Below are 22,306 nucleotides of genomic sequence, written 5' to 3'. Positions count from 1 at the left end.
AATCCATGAAAGGACCTTCCCTTTTATCCCATGACAGCTTATGGCTAGCAGAGATGTCAATAATGATGCAGAAACAGCAGGAGTGTCCATATAATACTTCTGTTCTGTTTAAGAAAAATACATGAGGCAGCCCTAGCATATAATGAAACATTTTCCATTCTATAACTTCAGAGACATTTTTAAAATCAGCAGGTCCACATAACCAAGAGTTTTCAAAGAGGTGGCTGAGAAACTCACTGGGCCATTAATGGTGATTGTCAACAACTCTTGGATACTGGGGAAGTTCCAGAACTGTGGAGGAAAGTAACATTGTACCAGTGTTTGAAAAGGGTAAATGGGATGACCTGGGTAAGTAAAGCCTCCCAGTCCAACATTAAATGCTTGTTCTCAGAACGTAGCTGAGAACAGGAAACCAGCCTGGAGCAAGCAGGCAGAGGCTACTGGGGTCCTGCTGATGGGGTTGTTTCTTGGCCAGGGGCTGTTCGACTTTTTCATCTGTGAGCTGGAAGAAAACAATACAACGATCACGGATGACCCAAGTGCTGGGTGCTGGTAAATAACAAAGAGGACAGGCCCCGACCCAGAGCAACCTGAATCAGCTGGGTGCAAGCCAGCGAGATGCATTTAACTCACTAGGGATGCAGCACGTGGGCCGTGCTCCGAGGCTGGGGGCTCTCCTGGGACACGGTGGCTCTGGAAAAGATCTGGGGGCCGTGGGAATAGGAGCTCCCAGTGCAACGCTGCTGCCGCCGCCGCCCTGGGCTGCACAAACTGGGGGCTCTCTCGTAGCAGCAGGCAGGTTATTTTACCTCGGTGTTCAGTGCTGGCGCAGAGGCTGCTGGGTCCCGGCTCTGGTTCTGGTACCCGCAGCTCCACGAGGCCGGGGATCTGTTGGAGAGGCTCCGAGAAGAGTCGTGGAGGAACTGAAGGGTCAGAAAAAGGGCTCTGGAGGGGGCCGCTCCATTGGTTTGGGGGGGTGACTCAACCACCATCTGCAGGTACCTGCCTGGGGAGCAAATATTGATAACGAGCCCAGTGAGACCGGACCCAGGTCTCCCACGGCCCTGGGAGCTGACATGGGACGAATTCAGCAGCTAACCCCAGGAGCGAGTTCCCATCCCTGGCCGTTTTCCTGAGAGCCCAGCTCGCGTCCGACCAGGAGCTCGTTCGGGGCAGGTCCCCGGCCCGCGCCACGCGGCTCCCACTGGGTCATCACACTGCTCCCTGCTGGCATTAGGAGCTATGGAAAGGGACGGGGCAGCAGCCAGGGATCCTGAGGGGCCGGGCTTACGGCAGTGCTGCCAAAGACCACTCCCTGTTAGGCCCCAGCCTGCCACGCGTGTTCGCCCCTCGTCCAGACCCACTTTGCGGGGAACCAAGCCAATCTGGGGCATAACCCTCCCCCTCTTCTCCCTGCCTCTCAGCTGAACTCTGGCCCAAGTTCCCAGCCAACCTGGCAGAGTCAAACCTCAGGGCCGCTGCGTGCAAAGCCCAACAAGCAGCTCCCCGGGGTGGGGGGAGCCCCAGCGCCTGGCAATCCCTGAATGCGCACAGCAAACACCATCCGGCAGTGGCCTGTGGGACACATCTCGGGGGCCAGGAGCTCTCGGCCGCCTCACTTTGCACGCAGAGGCCCCGAAACATTTTGGGCTATGTTCACAAGGTGCCTGAGATGTGCAAGTCCAACATTTAGGCTCCTCTGAGGTGAACAACCGCCCCCCCCCCGACTCCACCCCATAGTGTAACCAGTTACATGAAATATATTCCTGGTCTGATGTTGTGACAACCCACGTTCAGGCCTCAACTCCCTGCCCTGCATTGAAGTCACTAACGTTCCTCTAGCACAAGAGAACGTGAAGTGGCTCATGTTTGCTGCTCACCTTTTCTCAAACGTCTCCCCACTGCCCTGGCTGGAGTCCCGGCTCAGCACCCAGAACCAGCAGCTAGTGAAGGGTTTGAACCAGCTTTCTGCAGCGCTCGCCTCCTGCAGAGACGACATTTTCTTCGGTTCCATCTATTCGGCTCGTTCAGTTCAGTGATGGGCTCGGGCAAAGAACATGCAGACGGAGAGCTGTAAAAAAGCAGGAAAACTGGCTTCCCTCTTCCGATCTATGAATAAAACAAGGTGTGAAAAGATGAAGTTACTACTTCTAACATTACCAAGGGCCTGGTGACCAAATGCAGCCGGCTTGATTCACTCACCAACCATTCTGCCTTTGTTGAAGAAATTGGTTAGCTCTAAGGAGAAACAGCCTTTAAACTATGAAACTTTGTTCAGTAAAACTACCCTCAGCATGCTGGGTAGATGAAGAACAAACCACACATTTAAATGCTGTTTCTGTGCATTTCTCACTGAACTCAATTTCCAGCCACACAGAGCTGGACACAATCCCCAGAAGGAATCATCGGGTAGGAAACAAGAAAAGCATCGCTCAGCATTTTCTAACACCAGAAAAGGGGGGAAAATGAAGCACTGGGAGAAACCCATCGAACTGTATCATTGCCTAGAGCCAGCGTTTCGTCCAGCTGGCACAATGGCCCAAGGGCTGCAGGGGGTTATCGGCCACCGCGAATGAAACTTTCATTCAGAAAGTGACCGAGCAGGACCTGGGAGACACCAGAGGAATCAATGATTTAAATCAAGGTTTCCTGCTTGCCCATTAACATTGGCAATTTTATAGATTCCTAGAGCCCAAGGACAGACAGGACCAGTGTGATCGTCTCGTCAGCTGGAGAACAGCCCCACAATTCCCAGATCCGACCTGCCAGGGAAACCTCCAGTCTAGATTTCTGCTCTGCCAGCAGCAAATCACTTCCACCGCTAATGATCTGCCCCGTATTTCCCATCTCACCTGTTGCGCTCGCCCAACCAAGATGGGGGCCAGTCTGGCCTGCACATTATTGGGCACATTACAGCAGTGGAGGCCAGTCTTACGGGGTGATGGTAGCCAGGACCCAGGCTCCATTACGGGATGCACATTATTAGCAGTATTATGGTAGCTGGGACCACAGCCCCATTACCACATGCTCATTATTAGCAGGGTTATGGTAGCTGAAATCGGGGGCGGGGGGTCCCAATGAGCTGGGCTCTGCACAGACCCCCAGGGACAGAGCCCCACACACCCAGAAGAGTTCCTAGTACAAAGGTGGGCAAACTTTTTGGCCCAAGGGCCACATCTGGGTATAGAAATTGTATGGTGGGCCATGAATGCTCAGGAAATTGGGTTTGGAGTGCAGGAGGGGCTAAGGGCTCCGGCTGGGGGTGCAGGCTCTGAGGTGGGGTCGGGGATGAGGGGGTTGAGGTGCAGGAGGAGCTGAGGGCTCCAGCTGGGGGTGCAGGGCTCCGGCTGGGGGTGCAGGCTCGGAGGTGGGGTCGCCGAAGAGGGTGTTGAGGTTCAGGAGGGGCTGAGGGCTCCGGCTGGGGGTGCAGGTTCTGAGGTGGGGTCGGGGATGAGGGGGTTGGGGTGCAGGAGGGGCTGAGGGCTCCGGCTGGAGGTGCAGGTTCTGAGGTGGGGTCGGGGAGGAGGGGGTGGGGGTGGGGGAGGGGATGAGGGCTCCGGCTGGGGGTGCAGGGCTCCGGCTGGGGGTGCAGGCTCTGAGGTGGGGTCGGGGATGAGGGGGTTGGGGTGCAGGAGGGGCTGAGGGCTCCGGCTGGGGGTGCAGGCTCTGAGGTGGGGTCGGGGATGAGGGGATTGAGGTGCAGGAGGGGCTGAGGGCTCCGGCTGGGGGTGCAGGCTCTGGGGTGGGGTCGGGGATGAGGGGATTGAGGTGCAGGAGGCGCTGATGGCTCCGGCTGGGGGTGCAGGCTCTGAGGTGGGGTCGGGCATGAGGGGATTGAGGTGCAGGAGGGAGTGAGGGCTCCGGCTGGGGGTGCAGGTTCTGGGGTGGGGTCGGGGATGAGGGGATTGAGGTGCAGGAGGGAGTGAGGGCTCCGGCTGGGGGTGCAGGCTCTGGGGTGGGGTCGGGGATGAGGGGGTTGGGGTGCAGGAGGGGCTGAGGGCTCCGGCTGGGGGTGCAGGCTCTGAGGTGGGGTCGGGGATGAGGGGGTTGAGGTGCTGTAGGGGCAGAGGGCTCCGGCTGGGGGTGCAGGGCTCCGGCTGGGGGTGCAGGCTCTGGGGTGGGGTCGGGGATGAGGGGGTTGGGGTGCAGGAGGGGCTGAGGGCTCCGGCTGGGGGTGCAGGGCTCCGGCTGGGGGTGCAGGCTCTGAGGTGGGGTCGGGGATGAGGGGGTTGGGGTGCAGGAGGGGCTGAGGGCTCCGGCTGGGGGTGCAGGCTCTGAGGTGGGGTCGGGGATGAGGGGGTTGAGGTGCAGGAGGGGCTGAGGGCTCCGGCTGGGGGTGCAGGCTCTGGGGTGGGGTCGGGGATGAGGGGGTTGAGGTGCAGGAGGGGCTGAGGGCTCCGGCTGGGGGTGCAGGCTCTGGGCTGGGGCCAGGAATTAGGAGCTATGGGTGCAGGTGGGGGCTCTGGGCTGGGGCAGGGGCATGGGACGGAGTCATTGGTGCAGGCTCTGGCTGGCACTTACCTCAGGCAGCTCCTGGAAGCAGCAGCATGTCCCTCCTCCGGCTCCTACGTGGAGGTGCAGCCAGGTGGCTCTGCGCACTGCCCCCTCCACAGGCACCGCCCCTGCAGCTCCCATTCGCTGCAGTTCCTAGTCAATGGGAGCTGCGGGGGTGGCACTTGGGGGGGGCAGCGTGCAGAACCCCCTGGCTGCCCCTACACCTAGGAGCCGGAGACGGGACATGCCACTGCTTCCAGGAGCCTCGGCACACGCATGCGGAGCAGCCTCCGACCCCGCTCCCCAGCTGGAGCGCCAGGTCCGATCAAACCGGCTGGAGGGCCGGATGTGGCCTGCGGGGTGTAGTTTGCCCACCCCTGTCCTAGCCTGTCCAGCCACGGGCAGGGGCGGACGACTGAGGGACAGAGAGGGGTTAGGGGAAGAGCCGGGAGAGAACCCAGGAGTCCTGGCTCCCAGCCCCTCCTGCTCTAACCCACCGGCCCCCCGCCCCTCCCAGAGCCAGGGAGAGAACCCAGGAGTCCTGGCTCCCAGCCCCTCCTGCTCTAACCCACCAGCCCCCACTCCCCTCCCAGAGCCGGGGAGAGAACCCAGGAGTCCGGGCTCCCCGCCCCCCCTGCTCTAACCCATCAGCCCCCACTCCCCTCCCGGAGCCGGGGAGAGAACCCAGGAGTCCGGGCTCCCAGCCCCCACCTCCCTCCCAGAGCCGGGGAGAGAACCCAGGAGTCCGCCGGCATGGGGCGGGGGACACACAATCTCTGCTCCTGGCCCCACCGATGCCCCTCACAGACACCAGGTGGCAGCAGCGTCGCTCTCACAGAGCAGCCAGCCGCACCCCAAGGCTGAGCGGGGGGGGGGGGGGGGAGAGGGCAGGGCGGGACCCGGACTCCTGGGTTCCCTGATCCTTCCAAGGTATTTTCCTTTGATGATAATGTTGCAAAAACACCTTAAAAGGAAAAAAAATGTTACTTGGTGCTTCCAGAGCAAGTGAGCCCCCCTGGGCACGCCCAGTGCACACTCACCCCACCTTTGCACAAGCACCCTGCCTTTGCCCAGTGCACTCAGGGCATGCTCCCCCTGCCTTTGCACCCTCACCCTCTGGCACGCCCAGTGCACACTCACCCCACCTTGACACACCCACTGTGCCACCTCCTTTGGAGACTTGTGCCTGCACCCACGGGTGCTCAGTCACCACCCCGCTGGTCACACCCACGTGGCTCACTCGCTCCCCCTCCCTTGCCCTGGCCGCGCAGGCTCACGCCTGGCCCGGGGCCTTGGCACGTGCCCGGCCTGGCTCCGGAGCCGCATCTGCTTCCTATCAGCAGCTCTGGGGTTTTACATTTCAGCTGTTTACATGGCAGGCGGGACGGTGAATCGCGGTGACAGCCCCCCTCCCTCCAACCGGGCCTGGGACACTGGTCCAGCCCCCCGCCCCCGACTCTCACCCAAGCCACAAACATCCCACCACAGCCCCAGGGCCCCAGGCCAGCCCCCTCCCCCCAACTGGGCCTGGGACACCCGTCTAGCCCTCCCCCCGCCACACACACCAGGCCCCAGACACCAGCCCAGCCCCCCAACCACTGACACCCCCCCACACGGTGAGTCACAGGCAGTGAATGAGCAAAATGTTTTTTTATAGCAAAAGACCGCAACTGCCACTAAGAGACCAGCTGGGGGGGGGCAGGGCTGGGGGGACAGGCAGAGATGGGGACTCTGTGCCCCCTGACTGGTGCCCCATGTCCCCCCTCCAACTACCCCCAGGGCCTGGCTCCCCCCATCCCATCTGGCACTAACTTCCCCCCCATGTGCCTCCCTACATTGACTGATCCCCCCCCAGAGCCCCACCATCTCTGGAGTGATGAGCCCCCCCTCAATTTTCAGCCCTTTCTTTGCCTGGGTCCTCCAATACCTCCCAGCATCTCCCCCCCCCCGTGCCCAGCGCCCCCCATTCCCCCCAGCTCCGTCCTCTCCCCCTGCCCCACCGCTGGCTGCCCCGTCCCTTCCCCCTCCCCGTGCCCATGGGGCGTTGCCATGGCGTCCATCCTCTGTCTCCTCGCTCCATCACCATGGAAACGCGCCCGGGTGCAGCGGTGGCAGCATGTGCTGATCCCCCCTCCCCACCCTGAAATGGGGGGGCCTCCAGGGAGGGGGAGGGGGGGAGGAACAAGGGGGAAGTGGATCAATGGGGGGGCTAGGTTTTGGGGGGTGGGAGCTCCTCAGGTGGGACCCCTGGGCTCAGATCTCCCCAGAAGGGGGCTCCAGATGGGCTATCAGGGTCTGCAGGTCGGGAGTGAGGGGCACTGGCCGGGGGTGGCTGGGCTAGCAGGGGCTGCGGGTTGGGAGTGAGGAGCACCGGTGGTGGGGGGCTGCTGGGCTAGGCTGCGGGTTGGGAGTGAGGGGCACCGACAGGGCTGGGGGGGCTGGTGGGGTGGAGGGCACCAGCAGGGCTGGGCTGGCAGGGGCTGCAGGTCGGGAGTGAGGGGCACCAGCAGGGCTGCGGGGGGGGGCGGGGCTGGGCTAGCAGGGGCTGGGGGTCGGGAGTGAGGGGCACCGGCAGGGCTGGCAGGAGCCCAGGGCTGGGCTGGCAGGGGCTGCAGGTCGGGAGTGAGGGGCACCAGCAGGGCTGCGGGGGGGCAGGGCTGGGCTAGCAGGGGCTGCGGGTCGGGAGTGAGGGGCACCGGCAGGGCTGGCAGGAGCCCAGGACTGGGCTGGCAGGGGCTGCAGGTCGGGAGTGAGGGGCACCAGCAGGGCTGCGGGGGGGCAGGGCTGGGCTAGCAGGGACTGCAGGTCAGGAGTGAGGGGCACCGGCAGAGCTGGGGGGGGGGGGCTGGGAGTGAGGGGCACTGGCAGAATCAGTCACTGACTCCCAACTCCCCCATCTAAGCCACTCCCCTCACAGAGCTAGGGATAGAACCCAGGAGTCCTGCCAGGCCCTGACCCACCTCCTCCGCCTCTTTTCTGCCCAGGTGTGTCTAGGAGGAGACACCAGGATCCCTCGCTCTGCCCATTGGGCTGCCAGTGGTTTCGCACTCCCTGGAGATAGTCACCGTCTGCATGGGAGTTCCGCACTCAGGGGAGAGTCTGTGTGATGAGGCCTTGCACACTCAAAGGGCAGTGTGTCTGGGTGTCTGAATCCCTTGCACACCCAGGTGACAGGGTGTGCATGAAAAGGCCTTACACATGTGTAGTGTGTATATGTCCCTTGCACACTTAGGGTGTGAGTCCCTCGCATGTTCAGCAGGCAGTATGTGTGAAAATGCCTCACACCCTCAGCGTGCACGTGAGTGACAGCCCCTTGTACACTCACGGCACCAGGGGAATGTGAATGCCTTGCACTGTCACAGTGTGTGCGAGCCCCTTGCACACCTAGACAGCAGGGTGTGTGAAAACACCTCTCACACAGTCTGTGCAAGAGATCTCCTTGCACAACCGAGATGCAGGGTGCGTGGGGCCAGGCCTTGCACACTCCGGGCACGCGCGAGCCCCTTGCACACTCGCCCCCCTGTGGCTCCAGCCAGCGACCGCTGGGCTGCAATGAATGATCGGGCTGATCCATTCCTGCAGCGGGGGGAGGGCTCAGGGGATTGTGGGGGGGGGGGCTCGCCTGGCTGCCCCATCTCCCGAGGGGGTCCTGGGGGGAGCAGGGCAGGACGGGATCAGGGGGTCGCAGGGCGGGAGCCTTGGGGCAGCTCCCCCATCCCAGCCCCTGATGCCACCCCCCCCCCGGCCCGCAATGGTGCAGCCCACGTTTAAAGGGCCCGGCCGGGCGGGGAGGGGGCAGAGCCGGAGCGGGGCGCGCGGCTGCAGCTGCAGGTAGAGCCGGGGCGGGGCCCCCCAGGATCGGGGGGCGGGGAGGGGGTCGGTGCATTGGGGGGGCCAGGATCGGTGCACGGGGGCGGGGAGGGAGCTCGGTGCATTGGGGGACCCCCAGGATCGGTGCATGGGGGCGGGGAGGGGGTCGGTGCATTGGGGGGACCCCAGGATCGGGGCATAGGGGGGCGGGGAGGGGGTCGGTGCATTGGGGGACCCCCAGGATCGGGGGGCGGGGAGGGAGCTCGGTGCATTGGGGGACCCCCAGGATCGGTGCATGGGGGCGGGGAGGGGGTCGGTGCATGGGGGGGACCCCAGGATCGGGGCATAGGGGGGCGGGGAGGGGGTCGGTGCATTGGGGGGACCCCAGGATCGGGGCATAGGGGGGCAAGGAGGTGGGCGGTGCATTGAGGGACTCCCAGGATCGGTGCACGGGGAGGGGGGGTCGGTGCATTGGAGGGTAGGGAGGATGCTGGGTGTGTGGGGCTCAGTTCATTGGGTACGTCCCCCACAGATCAGTGCTTTGGGGCAGGTGGCTCAGGGCACGAAGGGGGCTCTGCATAGGGGGGGAGAACCAAGATTTGGGGGTCAGGGACTGGGGTGGGGAGGAGACACCCCCAGGATTGGAGCAGGGGGGTCTGGGAGGGGCAGCCCCCAGATCAGCCCGTGCAGGGAGGATTGGGGAGATGGGAGCAGAGCCTCCATACTGGGGGACTCCATCTCAGTCCTGGGGGTGCAGCCCCTCTGCCTGCTGTTACTTTGGGGGGCCCATACCCAAGTTGTCAGGTGGGGGGCTGCAGGGGGTGTCACTCTGGGGCATCCCCACGGCTGTCTGAGCTCCCCATTCTCCCAGCAGAGTGAAGTGAGGGGACCCCCCCCATAGGTTCTGACCCTAGGTGGGCACTAAGCTGGGTCGGATGGAGGGGGGGGGGCTGGGAGCCAGGACTCCTGGGAGGGGAGTGGGGGCTAGTGGGGTAGAGCAGGGGGCTCTGGGAGCCAGGACTCCTGGGTTCTTTTCCTGCACAGCAATGTTGGGGGGGGGGGAGCAGGTAGCCATTTCCCTGCAGATCCCTGGATGGGAGGGGGAGCACCTGGCTTGTGTCTTTCCTGGCCCTTTTCTGGGGCACTGGGATCCTCTCTCCCAGAGGGCAGGGGGCTTAGAGAAAGTTGGGGGTGGGGAAGCGCTGGGTCCTACGGCTGGGCCAGGGTCAGCATCACATCTGCTGGGTGGTTGTAACACAGAGTGGACTGAGCTTGTGGGGCAGGAGGGTTGTGGGGCTCTGGGGCCAGGGTGGGAAGGGGGCTTTGGGACTATGGGGCTGGGCTGGTAGGAGGCTCTGACCCATGTCTCTCTGGTTATCTCGGGGGGGGGGGGGGCTGTGAAAAGTAAGGGTCTGGCACCCCCAGCCTCACCTCTGCTCCCCCTGGTCTTCTTCACCCCTCTGCCAGCTCAGGGGGGCTGTAGTGAGGTCTCCAGGGCCCCCCAAGCTGCTGGACTCTTTAGCCTGGGGGAGGCAGGTATGGGGCAGCAGCCCATGGGGCAGGGGGTTCCACCAGCCCTGGCTCATTGGAAGGCCCTAGGCCTGTTTTCGGGGCTCTTAAGCCCTGGGAGTGGGGCGGGGTGTGATTGGGGTGGAGCTGGGGGCGGGGCTTGGGAGGGGCAGTGGGGGCGGGGCCTGGCAGTGGGAGGAGCTGTGGCCTGAGGGGGTGTGGAGGGGGGCTGTGGGGGCCTAGTGATGATGGGGGGCTCGTGTGTGTTGTGGGGGCTGGGGGTCCTGGGTGTGTTGGGGGGGCTATGGGGCACGTGTTGCTGGGGATCCTCTGACCCATCCCAGTCTCAGGGATTCTCCCCTCTTGCCTCCCACCCGCACTGTGGCTCCCCCGCCCCCTTCTCCAGGTCACGAGCCCCCTGCCCTGGTGCTGCGGGGGAGGGGTGTTTTGACTCCTTGCACAGGGTGTTAACAAGGATCCGGGCGTGCGTGGGGGGTGTTGAGGGGGTGCTAAGAAAGGCGGGGGGGTGTCTGGTGGTGGGGCGCTCTCTCTGCCCTCAGGGCCCAGTGGGGAGGGAGCTGGGGGGGGTCTGATGGGGGCGAGCCTGGGCTGAGAGGTAGCCCCATCTGAAGTGGGTTGGGGGTCCGGAGAGGGGCAGGGGTTCAGTTATAGGGGGGATGAGCCGGGGGGGTGGATTGACCCTAAGTGGGGAGGGTTGGGGGGCACAGGCCTAGGGGGGTAACCCTGTGGGGAAAGGGGCTTGTGTAGGGTGGGAGGGCTGAGTCTGCTATGGGGAGGCTAGGGGGCAAATTAGCTTGGGTGTTGGGGGTTCAGCTATGGGGTAGGGGGTCTGGGTGACCCAGGCTGTGGGGGTGTGTGGCCAGCCATGGGGAAGTGGGGGGATGGGGGGTGGACGCTCTGGCTGCAGGTGTTGGGGGGGGTCAGTTCTGGAAGTGGGGGTCTGGGAGTAGCACTGGTTGCGGGTGTAGGGGGATCAGTGTTGGGCTCTCAGCCTGGGGGGGTTGGGGGTCAGCCATGGGGAAGTGGGGGCTGGGGGGGAGCTCTGGCTGCGGGTGTTGGGGGTCAGCCATGGGGAAGTGGGGGCTGGGGGGGAGCTCTGGCGGTGGGTGTTGGGGGTCAGCCATGGGGAAGTGGGGGGCTGGGGGGGAGCTCTGGCTGCGGGTGTTGGGGGTCAGCCATGGGGAAGTGGGGGGCTGGGGGTGGGCGCTCTGGCTGCGGGTGTTGGGGGTCAGCCATGGGGAAGTGGGGGGCTGGGGGTGGGCGCTCTGGCTGCGGGTGTTGGGGGTCAGCCATAGGGAAGTGGGGGCTGCGGGGGAGCTCTGGCTGTGGGTGTTGGGGGTCAGCCATGGGGAAGTTGGGGGCTGGGGGGGAGCTCTGGCTGTGGGTGTTGGGGGTCAGCCATGGGGAAGTGGGGGCTGGGGGGGAGCTCTGGCTGCGGGGGTTGGGGGTCAGCCATGGGGAAGTTGGGGGCTGGGGGGGAGCTCTGGCTGTGGGTGTTGGGGGTCAGCCATGGGGAAGTTGGGGGCTGGGGGGGAGCTCTGGCTGTGGGTGTTGGGGGTCAGCCATGGGGAAGTGGGGGCTGGGGGTGGGCGCTCTGGCTGCTGGTGTTGGGGGTCAGCCATGGGGAAGTGGGGGGCTGGGGGTGGGCGCTCTGGCTGCGGGTGTTGGGGGTCAGTTATAGGGAAGTGGGGGGCTGGGTGGGACCTCTCTGGCGGGGGGAGGTCCCCCTCTGTCTAACCCCCATCTCTCCCCCTTCCAGGCCTGCCGCCCCCTGCCTGCCGAGCATCCCACCATGGCCGCCCCACCGCTGCTGGCGGCCCTGTCTCTGCTGCTGCTGCTGCCCCCCCCGGCCAGGCCAGGGCCCCCCCCTCTGCCGCTTCCTCCCCTCTCGGCCGCCCGGACCTCCTTCTCGGTGCCGGACGGGGGGCTGACCCACCTGGCCGTGCACCGCGAGACGGGCGAGGTCTTTGCTGGCGCCATAAACCGGGTCTACAAGCTGGCGGCCAACCTGAGCCAGCTGCGGGTGCATGGGACGGGGCCGGTGCCGGACGACGCCCGGTGCTACCCGCCGCCCGCCGTGCGGCTCTGCCAGCACCCGCTGGCCCCGGCCGACAACGTCAACAAGCTGCTGCTGCTGGACTACGCGGGCGGGCGGCTGGTGGCCTGCGGCAGCGTCTGGCAGGGCGTCTGCCAGCTGCTGCGCCTGGGCGACCTGGCCAAGCTGGGCGAGCCGCACCAGCGCAAGGAGCACTACCTGTCGGGCGGGCGCGAGGCCGACGCCATGGCCGGCGTCATCCTGGAGCAGCCGGGCCAGCCCAGCCGGCTCTTCGTGGGCACCTCGGTGGAGGGGCGCTCGGAGTACTTCCCCACCCTGTCCAGCCGCCGCCTGGCGCCCGACCCCGCCAGCCCCGACATGTTCAGCCTGGTCTACCAGGACGAGTTCGTCTCCTCGCAGGTCAAGGTCCCCTCAGACACCCTGGCGCTGCACCCGGCCTTCGACATCTACTACGTCTCGGCCTTCGTCTCGGGCGCCTTCGTCTACTTCCTCACCCTGCAGCTGGACACGCAGCAGGCGGCGCTGGAGGGGCCGGGTGGGGGGCCCGGTGGCGGGGTGGCCCCCGGGGCCGAGCGCTTCTTCTCCTCCAAGCTGGTGCGGCTCTGCGCCCGCGACGCCGAGTTCTACTCCTACGTGGAGTTCCCGCTGGGCTGCGCCCACGCCGGGGTGGAGTACCGCCTGGTGCAGGCCGCTCGGCTGGCCAAGGCTGGGCGCCGGCTGGCGCGGGCGCTGGGGCTGGCCGAGGGGCAGGACGTGCTGTACGCAGCCTTCGCCCAGGGCCAGAAGAACCGGGCAGCACCGCCCCGCCAGAGCCTGCTCTGCCTCTTCACGCTGGACGAGCTGAATCGGCGCATCCAGGAGCGGATCCAGAGCTGCTACCGCGGCGAAGGGCACCTCTCCCTGCCCTGGCTGCTCAACAAGGAGCTGCCCTGCATCAACACGGTACCCAGGCGGGACCCAGGCGTCCGGGAGCCTCGCGCAGCCCCCACTCAGCCACACGGCCCGGCTCCCCTCCCAGAGAGAGAACCCAGGTGTCTGGGCTCCCAGCCCCCTCTCCCCTCCCAGAGCCGGGGAGAGAACCCAGGCGTCCGGGATCCCAGCCCCCCTGCTCTAACCACCAGCCACCACTCCCCTCCCAGAGCTGGGGAGAGAACCCAGGAGTCCTGGCTCCCAGACCCCCTCGCTCTAACCCACCAGACCCCCTCCCCTCCCAGAGCCAGGGAGTGGGAGGGAAGGTGGAGGCTGGAGGTGGTGAGAGTATCTTGGGGCAATGGAGAGGGTGGGGACTGGGGATGTATTGGGGAGCTGGGGGGCTATTGGGAGGCCGGGGGGGCAGGGTGTATTGGGGAGCGGGGGGGCTATTGGGAGGCCGGGGGGGCAGGGTGTATTGGGGAGCTGGGGGGCTATTGGGAGGCCGGGGGGGCAGGGTGTATTGGGGAGCTGGGGGGCTATTGGGAGGCCGGGGGGGGGAGGGTGGATTGGGGAGCTGGGGGGCTATTGGGAGGCCGGGGGGGCAGGGTGTATTGGGGAGCTGGGGGGCTATTGGGAGGCCGGGGGGGGCAGGGTGTATTGGGGAGCTGGGGGGCTATTGGGAGGCCGGGGGGGCAGGGTGTATTGGGGAGCTGGGGGGCTATTGGGAGGCCGGGGGGGCAGGGTGTATTGGGGAGCGGGGGGGCTATTGGGAGGCCAGGGGGGGCAGGGTGTATTGGGGAGCTGGGGGGCTATTGGGAGGCCGGGGGGGGGCAGGGTGTATTGGGGAGCTGGGGGGCTATTGGGAGGCCGGGGGGGGCAGGGTGTATTGGGGAGCTGGGGGGCTATTGGGAGGCTGGGGGGGCAGGGTGTATTGGGGAGCTGTCCCTGACCCCCCCCCTCTCCGCAGCCCATGCAGATCAATGGGAATTTCTGCGGGTTGGTGCTGAACCAGCCGCTGGGGGGGCTGCAGGTCATCGAGGGGCGCCCCCTGCTGGCCGAGCGCAGCGAGGGGCTGGCCAGCGTCGCCGCCTACACGTACCAGGGCCACTCGGTCGTCTTCCTGGGCACCCGCGCCGGGACCCTCAAGAAGGTGGGACACGCGCCGGGGGAAGGGGGGGCTCCACCCATCCGCACCCAGTAACGCCCCCCCGAGGGAGGGGCCGTCCCAATGGGCCTCAGAACCTCCCTATATGTCTGTTCCCCCAGCCCTGCCGGTGCCCCTCACTCCCGACCCGCAGCCCCTGCCAGCCCAGCCCTGCCGGTGCCCCTCACTCCCGACCCGCAGCCCCTGCTAGCCCAACCCTGGGGTCCCCCAGCCCTGCCGGTGCCCCTCACTCCCGATCCGCAGCCCCTGCCAGCCTGGGCTCCCCCAGCCCTGCCGGTGCCCCTCACTCTTGACCCGCAGCCCCTGCTACCCTGGCCCCGGTCTCTCCCGCCCAGCTCTGCCGGTGCCCACCCCAAATCTGATGCCTAGAAGGGGAGGGTATTCCCAGCCCTGTCCCCCTGACAGACCAGAGTTGGGGGGCAGCCCCCACCCCCCATCCCCAGGACAGAGCTGGGGCCCATTGACCATTAGCCAGGTCCCCTCCTTCGCCCCAGCCACTCTCAGGCTGCTCAGCTGGGAAGGGGACACAACAGAGGGGCTGCGGGTCGGGAGTGAGGAGCTCCAGCAGGGCTGGTGGGAGGGTGGATGATCTGCCAGCTCAGCGCCATGGGGCGCGGTCCCCTCCTGCCCCCCCCAACTCCTCGCGAACCAACTCAGTTCCTTCCAAACTGGCTCTTAAAAAGCCAACATCAAAGGGTGGCGGTTTGGGGTGGAAAATGTGTCTGGGCAAAAGTTAACCCTAGAGCGGCTGCGCCACAGAGAGGGGACAGTGCCCAGGGCCCCCGCCCACCCCCAGTCCTGCCGGTGCCCCTCACTCCCGACCCGCAGCCCCTGCCAGCCCAGCTCTGCTGGTGCCCCTCACTCCCGACCCACAGCCCCTGCCAGCCCAGCCCTGCCGGTGCCCCTCAGTCCCGACCCGCAGCCCCTGCCAGCCCAGCCCTGCCCCCCACAGCTCCTCCATCCTCTCTCCCTGCCAGCTGCCATGCCTGGGGAGTCCCAGGGGCTCAGTGTCTGGAGTGTCAGGCTGGCTGCCCTGGCCCTGACCCGGGAAGTGGGTTACATGTGGGGGGGTCTCGCCTGTCTAGCTCTGAACTCCTGACCCCCCTGGGGGGGCTGCGACCCCTCAGCCTGTAAATGGGGCTAATTCAGTTAGGCTGGTGGGGAGGGGGAGGGGAGAAGCTGGGGGACTGAGGGGGGCTGGGTGCACGGAGGAGAAATAGGGGGGTGGGAGGTGGCTCCTCTCCCTTGACACTGGCTCCCTTGTCTGAGCTCTCAGCCCCTCGCCCTGGGGGTGACCCCGGGGGGCTGCGGCCCCCAGCTCTGAAAGGACCCTTTGTCCCTGGGGAGGGGGAGGCTGGGGGGGCTGCTCTGGGTCAGACCCCCTGTCAATGGGCCCTTGTTGGCGGGGATGAAAGGGGTCGTTGAGCCTGCCTGGTGTGGGGGGGGCTGAACCTCTGGGCTGGAGGGTAACGGGGGAGGGGGAAGGGGGCGGCTGGCAGGTGGAGGGGAGACACCAATACTGCTCTCCCCTCCCCCCACACCTCCTTGTGGGCCCCCCTTGCATGCTGCTGAACATGGGGGGGGCAGTGCAGAGGTGTGGGGTTGGGGGGTCGAGGGAGGTGGGTGGCTCGGGATGGCTCAGGTGGGGCGGGGGGCTGGGGGCATCTCTCTCTCACAGCTCCCCCCCAGGTGCGGGTAGACGGCCCCCAGGACGCCCATCTGTACGAGTCGGTGCCAGTGAGCCCCGGGCAGCCCCTGCTGCGGGACATGGAGCTCAGCCCGGACCAGAGACACCTTTACCTGCTGAGCCGCGGAGAGGTGGGACTGGGGGGGAGCTGGGGAAGAGGGGGCAGCAGGAAGTGGGGCCCCTGGCTCCAGGGAGCTGAGGTTGGGGGAAGGGGGGCTGGGGACTGAGGTGGAGGAGGGAAGAGGGGCAGGCGATGGGGGAGGAGTAGCTGGGAGGGGCTGCTGTAGGGGAGGGGGTCTGATGTACCACCCCAGACGCTAAACCCTCCCTCCACAGGTGGTGCGGCTGCCGGTGGAGACCTGTGGCCAGTACCCCACGTGTGATGCCTGCCTGGGCTCTGGGGACCCCCACTGCGGCTGGTGTGTCCTGCACAACCGGTGAGACACCCCTGGAGCCGGGGAGAGAACCCAGGAGTCCTGGCTGCCAGCCTAGCCAGGGGTCCCACCCCGTGTGTGCTGGGGGGTCTCTGGCCTGTTGGAGGAATGCGGCTCCCCCCTTCCCTTATCAGAGTGCCCGGAGCAGAGGGGGGGTGGAAAGTCTGGGTTTGGGGACGGGTGGGGAGGCGGGGGGGTGGACACCCACGGTTGGCGGGGGGACTGGAACTGGCAGCTCTAACCTGGGAACATGTAATAAATTAGCAACCGTCCCCCCCCCAGCTTGGCCAGGCAGTGAAGGGGGGATTAGCCCTATTCAGAGCCCCTCCTCCACCCCCATCTCAATAGGGGGAGATGGAGCAGCCTCCCCCCCCTGTAACTCCCCCCAACCTCTGCCAGAATCGCACCTCCCGGCTCAATATAGGGGTGGAGCAGAGATCAGCCCCCCTGACTCCCCCCGAGTTCTGCTGGTGCCCCTCACTCCCGACCCGCAGCCCCCCCCGGCGGGTGAGGGGCTCCTGGCACCAGATGCTGCGTCCCCAACTCCCCAGGATCCTGCACTAACGAGCCCCCAGGGTGGAAGCCACTGGCTGGTTAATGAGCTCCCTGGGCTGACCCTCCCCCAGCGCTGTGAGCTCCCCCTGTGACAGTGCCTGCCCAGCGCAGCGAGTGGGGAGCAGACTGGGGGGTTCCCAGTCTGTGCCTGACCTCCCCCCCCCGCAGGTGCTGCCGGGAGAGCGAGTGTCCCCAGGCACTGGAGTCGCAGCGGTTCGCGGCCGCGCCAGGCCCCTGCCCCCGGCTGCTCGTGGAGCCCAATAACATCTCTGTCACCGCGCCCAGCGTCCTGGTGAGTGCGGGGGGCCGGACGCCTGGGGCCTGGCTTGGGAGATGGGGGGACAGAGGGGAGCAGCCCCCCGGTGTCTCTGGAGAGGGAGGGGATGGGACCCCACCCCCATCTCTAACCCCCATCTCTGGGGGGGATCCTGCCCCCTGTCTCTTGGCCCCTGGGGGGGACCCCGCCCCCCAGCCCTAACCCTGTCTCTCTGGGGGTCTAGCTGCAGCTGACGGTGCAGAACCTCCCGGACCTGGGGCCCGGCGTGACCTGCTCCTTCGAGGGCCTGGGGCAGAGCGAGGCCGAGGTGCTGCCCGGGGGCCTCATCCGCTGCCAGTCGCCCACCCCCCGGGAGCTGCCCCCTGGTACCGGCCCCCACGGTGAGTGGGGGGGGGGAGGCAGGAGAGTTCAAAGGGCAAAGGTCAGGGCCGGGGCAACAGGGGAGGGCAGGGCAGAGGGCAAAGGTCAGGAACACATTTGGGGGTAGGGGTCATAGCCCGGGGGGGTCTCTCTGCTGGGGGGGTTCAGCCCTGCCCCCCATGACGCTGCCCCCCCGGCCCTCCCAGGTGACGCTCGCTCCGTACGGCTTCAGCTTCGCTCGCTTGAGACCGGGATGGACTTCGCTGGCGCTGACTTCGTCTTCTACAACTGCAGCCTCCTCCCGTCGTGAGTCCCCCCCGCCGGTGCCCCTCACTCCCGACCCGCAGCCCCCGGGCCCGGCCCCGTCCCTCACTCCTGACCCGCAGCCCCCGGCCCCGGCCCCGCCCCTCACTCCCGCCCCGCGGCCCCCGGCCCCGCCCCTCACTCCCGACCCACGGCCCCCCGGCCCCGCCCCTCACTCCCCACCCGCAGCCCCCCGGCCCCGCCGGCGTCCCTCACTCCCGACCCGCGGCCCCCCGGCCCCGCCGGCGTCCCTCACTCCCGACCCGCAGCCCGGCCCCGGCCCCGCCCCTCACTCCCGCCCCGCGGCCCCCGGCCCCGACCCTCACTCCCGACCCGCAGCCCCCGGCCCCGACCCTCACTCCCGACCCGCAGCCCCCGGCCCCGTCCCTCACTCCCGACCCGCAGCCCCCGGCCCCGGCCCCGCCCCTCACTCCCGCCCCCCGGCCCCCCCGGCCCCGCCCCTCACCCCCGACCCACGGCCCCCCGGCCCCGCCCCTCACTCACCACCCGCGGCCCCCCCGCCTGGCCGGTGCCCCTCACTCCCGACCCGCAGCCCCCGGGCCCGTCCCCGTCCCTCACTCCCGACCCGCAGCCCCCGGCCCCGGCCCCGCCCCTCACTCCCGCCCCGCGGCCCCCCGGCCCCGCCCCTCACTCCCGACCCACGGCCCCCCGGCCCCGCCCCTCACTCCCCACCCGCGGCCCCCCGGCCCCGCCGGCGTCCCTCACTCCCGACCCGCAGCCCCCGGGCCCGCCCCCGACCCGCACTCCTGACCCGCACCCCACCCCCCGCCCCGCCCCTCTCTCCCGGCCCACGGCCCCCTGCCCCGACCCTCACTCCCGACCCGCGGCCCCCGGCCCCGTCCCTCACTCCCGACCCGCAGCCCCCGGCCCCAACCCTCACTCCCGACCCGCAGCCCCCGGCCCCGACCCTGCCCCTCACTCCCGACCCGCAGCCCCCGGCCCCGCCCCTCACTCCTGACCCGCAGCCCCCCGGCCCCGCCCCTCACTCCCGACCCGCAGCCCCCGGCCCCGACCCTGCCCCTCACTCCCGACCCGCGGCCCCCCGGCCCCGCCCCTCACTCCTGACCCGCAGCCCCCCGGCCCCGCCCCTCACTCCCGACCCGCAGCCCCCGTCCCCGTCCCCGTCCCTCACTCCCGACCCGCAGCCCCCGGCCCCGTCCCTCACTCCCGACCCGCAGCCCCCGGCCCCGCCCCTCACTCCTGACCCGCAGCCCCCGGCCCCGTCCCCGTCCCTCACTCCCGACCCGCAGCCCCCGGCCCCGCCCCTGCCCCTCACTCCCGCCCCGCGGCCCCCGGCCCCGAGCCCGTCCCTCACTCCCGACCCGCAGCCCCCCGGCCCCGTCCCTCACTCCCGACCCGCAGCCCCCCGGCCCCGCCCCTCACTCCCGACCTGCGGCCCCCCGGCCCTGCCCCTCACTCCTGACCCGCAGCCCCCGGCCCCGCCCCCGCCCCTCACTCCTGACCCGCAGCCCCCGGCCCCGACCCCGCCCCTCACTCCCGACCCGCAGCCCCCCGGCCCCGCCCCTCACTCCCACCCCGCGGCCCCCCGGCCCCGCCCCTCACTCCGGACCCGCTGCCCCCGGGCCCCGCCCCTCACTCCCGACCCGCGGCCCCCCGGCCCTGCCCCTCACTCCTGACCCGCAGCCCCCGGCCCCGACCCCGCCCCTCACTCCCGACCCGCAGCCCCCGGCCCCGACCCTGCCCCTCACTCCCGACCCGCGGCCCCCCGGCCCCGCCCCTCACTCCTGACCCGCAGCCCCCGGCCCCGCCGGCGTCCCTCACTCCCGACCCGCGGCCCCCCGGCCCCACCCCTCACTCCCGACCCGCAGCCCCCGGCCCCGCCGGCGTCCCTCACTCCCGACCTGCAGCCCCCGGCCCCGCCGGTGCCCCTCACTCCCGACCCGCAGCCCCCGGCCCTGCCCCTCACTCCCGACCCGCAGCCCCCGGCCCTGCCCCTCACTCCTGACCTGCAGCCCCCGGCCCTGGCCCCACCCCTCACTCCCGACCCGCAGCCCCCTCGCACTCTGTTGATGGGGGGAGCCTGTGTCTCTCATTGGGGGGTGGGGGGGGCAGATGGCTTCTTGGTGGGGCCGGGCTAATATAATCCCCTCCCCTACTTCCTCCCATGAAAACACGAGGGGGGGGGAGGGGCAGTGGTGCCAGCATTGTCCCTGGCCGCAGGGAAACAATGGGTCTGGGAAGGGGTGGGTGGGCGCCCAACATCTGGGGCATGGGGGTCAGTCGGGTGGGGGAGGGGGAGATTCCCCCCCCCTTAACCCTTTGCTGCCCTCCCCAGGTGTCTGTCCTGCGTGAGGAGCAGGTTCGCCTGCCAGTGGTGCAAATATCGGCACATCTGCACCCACGACCCCCAGGAGTGCGCTTTCGCAGAGGGACGGGTCAGCACCACTGAGGTGGGTCTCTGTGTAACCAGCCCTCTGCCCCGCCCCAGAGCCAGACACATCTCAGCACCGGACGAGGGGTCCCTGGATAACTGTCTCCCGGCCCCACCCCACAGGGGCCCTGTCCTGGCACCAAGCAAGGGGCCCCTGGTAACAGCCCCTGCCCCACCCCAGAGCCAGCTGCATACCAGGGCTTTGAGCTGGATCCCAGCTGTGGAGGGGGAGGGGTGGCAGATGTCAGACCATGCGGCTGCCCCTAATGGAGCATAATTGGCTGTGGCGGGATCGATGGGGCGGGGGGACCCCGGCTGGATCGATGCACCAGGCGGTGCCCTGTGGTCAGGATAATTGATAGCGCCGGGGCTGCGGTTTGGAGTAGCGGCCGCAGACAACGCCCAGGGCCAGGCAATGGGGCCCTGGGGACTCGGGGGAGGGGAAACTAGCTGTCGCTGCCCCCCTCGTGCTCCCCCTCCCCAGTCAGTCTCCGAGCCCCTTCCCCATAATCAGTGTCTAACAAGGGGGGGGGCAGGGCCGGGCCGGGCTGGCAGGGCTGCGGGTCGGGAGTGAGGGGCACCGGCAGGGCTGGGCTGGGCTAGCAGGGGCTGCGGGTCGGGAGTGAGGGGCACCGGCAGGGCTGGGGCGGGCGCAAGGGTGGGAGGAAGTGGCTCTGGGGACTCCTTTCCTTTATTGCTAATGTCCCCCCCCCAAAAGAAGAGCAGCCCCTCCCCCACCAAGTAACAATTAAGCAGCTGCAGTTGTCATGGCAGCTCCCAGAGATCCAGGATCCTGTATCTCCAGCTCCATCCACTGGCACTGGGGGTCCTGGGAGCCCGGATTCCTGGGTTCTCCCGGCTCTCCCCAGGCGAGGTCCCCATGACGCTCTCTCCCCAGGGCTGCCCGGAGCTGCTCCCGGCGGGCGAGATCCTGATCCCGGTGGGGCTACTGCAGCCGATCACGCTCCGGGCCAAGAACCTGCCGCAGCCGCAGTCGGGCCAGAAGAACTACGAGTGCGTCTTTGCCGTGCAGGGGCGGCGCCAGCGGGTCCCAGCCGTGCGCTTCAACTCCAGCAGCGTGCAGTGTCAGAACACCTCGGTGAGCCCCCCGGCCCGGACCCCCTGCCCCCGCTAGCCCCCCGGCACGGGCCCCCTGCTAGCCCCCTGGCCTGGATCCTCTGCCCCCCTGCTAACCCCCTGGCCCGGGCCCCCTGCCCCTTGCTAGCCCCCCAGCCCAGGCCCCCTGCCCCCCTGCTAGTCCCCTGGCCTGGATCCTCTGCCCCCCCGCTAACCCCCTGGCCCGGGCCCCCTGCCCCCCTGTTAGCCCCTCGGCCTGAATCCCCCGCTAGCCCCCCGGCCCAGGCCCCCTGCCCCCCGCTAGCCCCCCGGCCCAGGCCCCCTGCCCCCCGCTAGCCCCCCGGCCCGGGCCCCTTGCCTCCCCACTAGTCCCCTGGCCCGGACCCCTCGCTAGCCCACCAGCCCGGCTCCCTTTGCTCCCCAGCCACATGCGGAGTCAGGGCACTGTGGTGACACCCCCTGCGCCTGCACCCCTCCCACTTCTGAGCACCCTTTTTTCGGGGGGGGGGATCAGCCTGTGTCCTGGCCCCAGTGATGGGGGAGGGGCATTCAAGCTGGGTTCAGCCAGACCCCTGGGAGGGTGGGAGAAAGGGGGAAGGGCGGCTGGGAGGTCTCTAACCCCATGGGCTCTGTGCCAGACACTCCCCCCACTGGCTGCAGGCCCACAGCCAGGACGTGCTGGGGTTAAGGAACCGCTTGTAAATGTCTGAGCTGGGCTGCAGGTCCGAAGTGAGGGGCACCGCAGAGCTGGGGGGGGGCAGGATGTGTTTGATGTTTCACCCCTTGTAGGGGGGGATGCTCTGTTGCTAGGCGATGTGACAGTTGCCATCTCTGTTGCTAGGAGATGCCTTGGTACCTTCTTTTAACCCTTTGTGGTCCTGTTGCTCTCTCCCTGCCCAGCCCCAGGGTTGCGGGGGGGGGGGGGGGGCGAGGCTGCTCCTCTGTGGCTCTCCATGTCCCCCACCTCCCTGTCTATACCTCACCCCCTCCACTGCCCTGCTCTGACCCCCCGTTCTCCCCCCAGTACTGGTACGAGGGCGACGCGGTTGGGGAGCTGCCTGTGGACTTCTCCGTCGTCTGGGACAGCGACTTCCCCATCGACCAGCCCCCCGGCTTCAAAGGTCCAGGGGGCTGCACCCTGAGGGGGCGGGGGCTGGGTCAGAGTGGGGGAGTGTCATGGGGGAGGGGGTGGGGAGGGCAGTGCCTGGGGAGGGGGAGCAGGGGGAGTGTCAC

General features: G+C 68.1%; 1 protein-coding gene and 1 long non-coding RNA gene across 7 annotated transcripts in view; one reads left to right on the top strand and one right to left on the bottom strand.

The window, feature by feature from the left end:
* Window positions 1–182: 182 nt before the first annotated feature.
* Window positions 183–9,902, bottom strand: LOC123349893. Of its 3 annotated transcripts, none has more exons than XR_006573670.1 (4): window positions 9,736–9,902; window positions 1,881–2,109; window positions 810–1,006; window positions 183–502 (listed from the first exon to the last, which is right to left on the bottom strand). It is a non-coding gene; the product is annotated as an uncharacterized LOC123349893 (long non-coding RNA). The 3 variants fall into 3 exon arrangements; XR_006573672.1 differs by lacking the exon at window positions 9,736–9,902 and adding an exon at window positions 5,635–5,865; XR_006573671.1 differs by lacking the exon at window positions 9,736–9,902 and adding an exon at window positions 5,640–5,863.
* A 1,696-nt stretch (window positions 9,903–11,598) lies between these two features.
* The window catches only part of PLXNA3 (plexin A3), a 32,068-nt gene continuing 21,360 nt past the window's right edge, over window positions 11,599–22,306 (top strand). Inside the window, exons 1-10 of one of the 4 annotated variants that reach the window (XM_044988012.1) lie at window positions 11,599–12,832; window positions 13,770–13,952; window positions 15,657–15,785; window positions 15,991–16,091; window positions 16,812–16,935; window positions 17,144–17,300; window positions 17,487–17,586; window positions 19,901–20,015; window positions 20,895–21,095; window positions 22,098–22,194. In XM_044988012.1, coding sequence (XP_044843947.1) covers window positions 11,627–12,832; window positions 13,770–13,952; window positions 15,657–15,785; window positions 15,991–16,091; window positions 16,812–16,935; window positions 17,144–17,300; window positions 17,487–17,586; window positions 19,901–20,015; window positions 20,895–21,095; window positions 22,098–22,194 — 2,413 coding nt within the window. In that variant the 5' untranslated portion in view covers window positions 11,599–11,626. The remainder of the gene's footprint in view (window positions 12,833–13,769; window positions 13,953–15,656; window positions 15,786–15,990; window positions 16,092–16,811; window positions 16,936–17,143; window positions 17,301–17,486; window positions 17,587–19,900; window positions 20,016–20,894; window positions 21,096–22,097; window positions 22,195–22,306) is intronic. The other 3 variants (XM_044988011.1, XM_044988010.1, XM_044988009.1) reach the window with 3 other exon arrangements.

The sequence above is a fragment of the Mauremys mutica genome, chromosome 15 (genome assembly GCF_020497125.1).
Source record: "Mauremys mutica isolate MM-2020 ecotype Southern chromosome 15, ASM2049712v1, whole genome shotgun sequence".
NCBI lineage: Eukaryota > Metazoa > Chordata > Testudines > Geoemydidae > Mauremys > Mauremys mutica.
The sequence above is the reverse complement of the archived record's forward strand: the minus strand, read 5'-3'. Positions and strand labels throughout refer to the sequence as shown.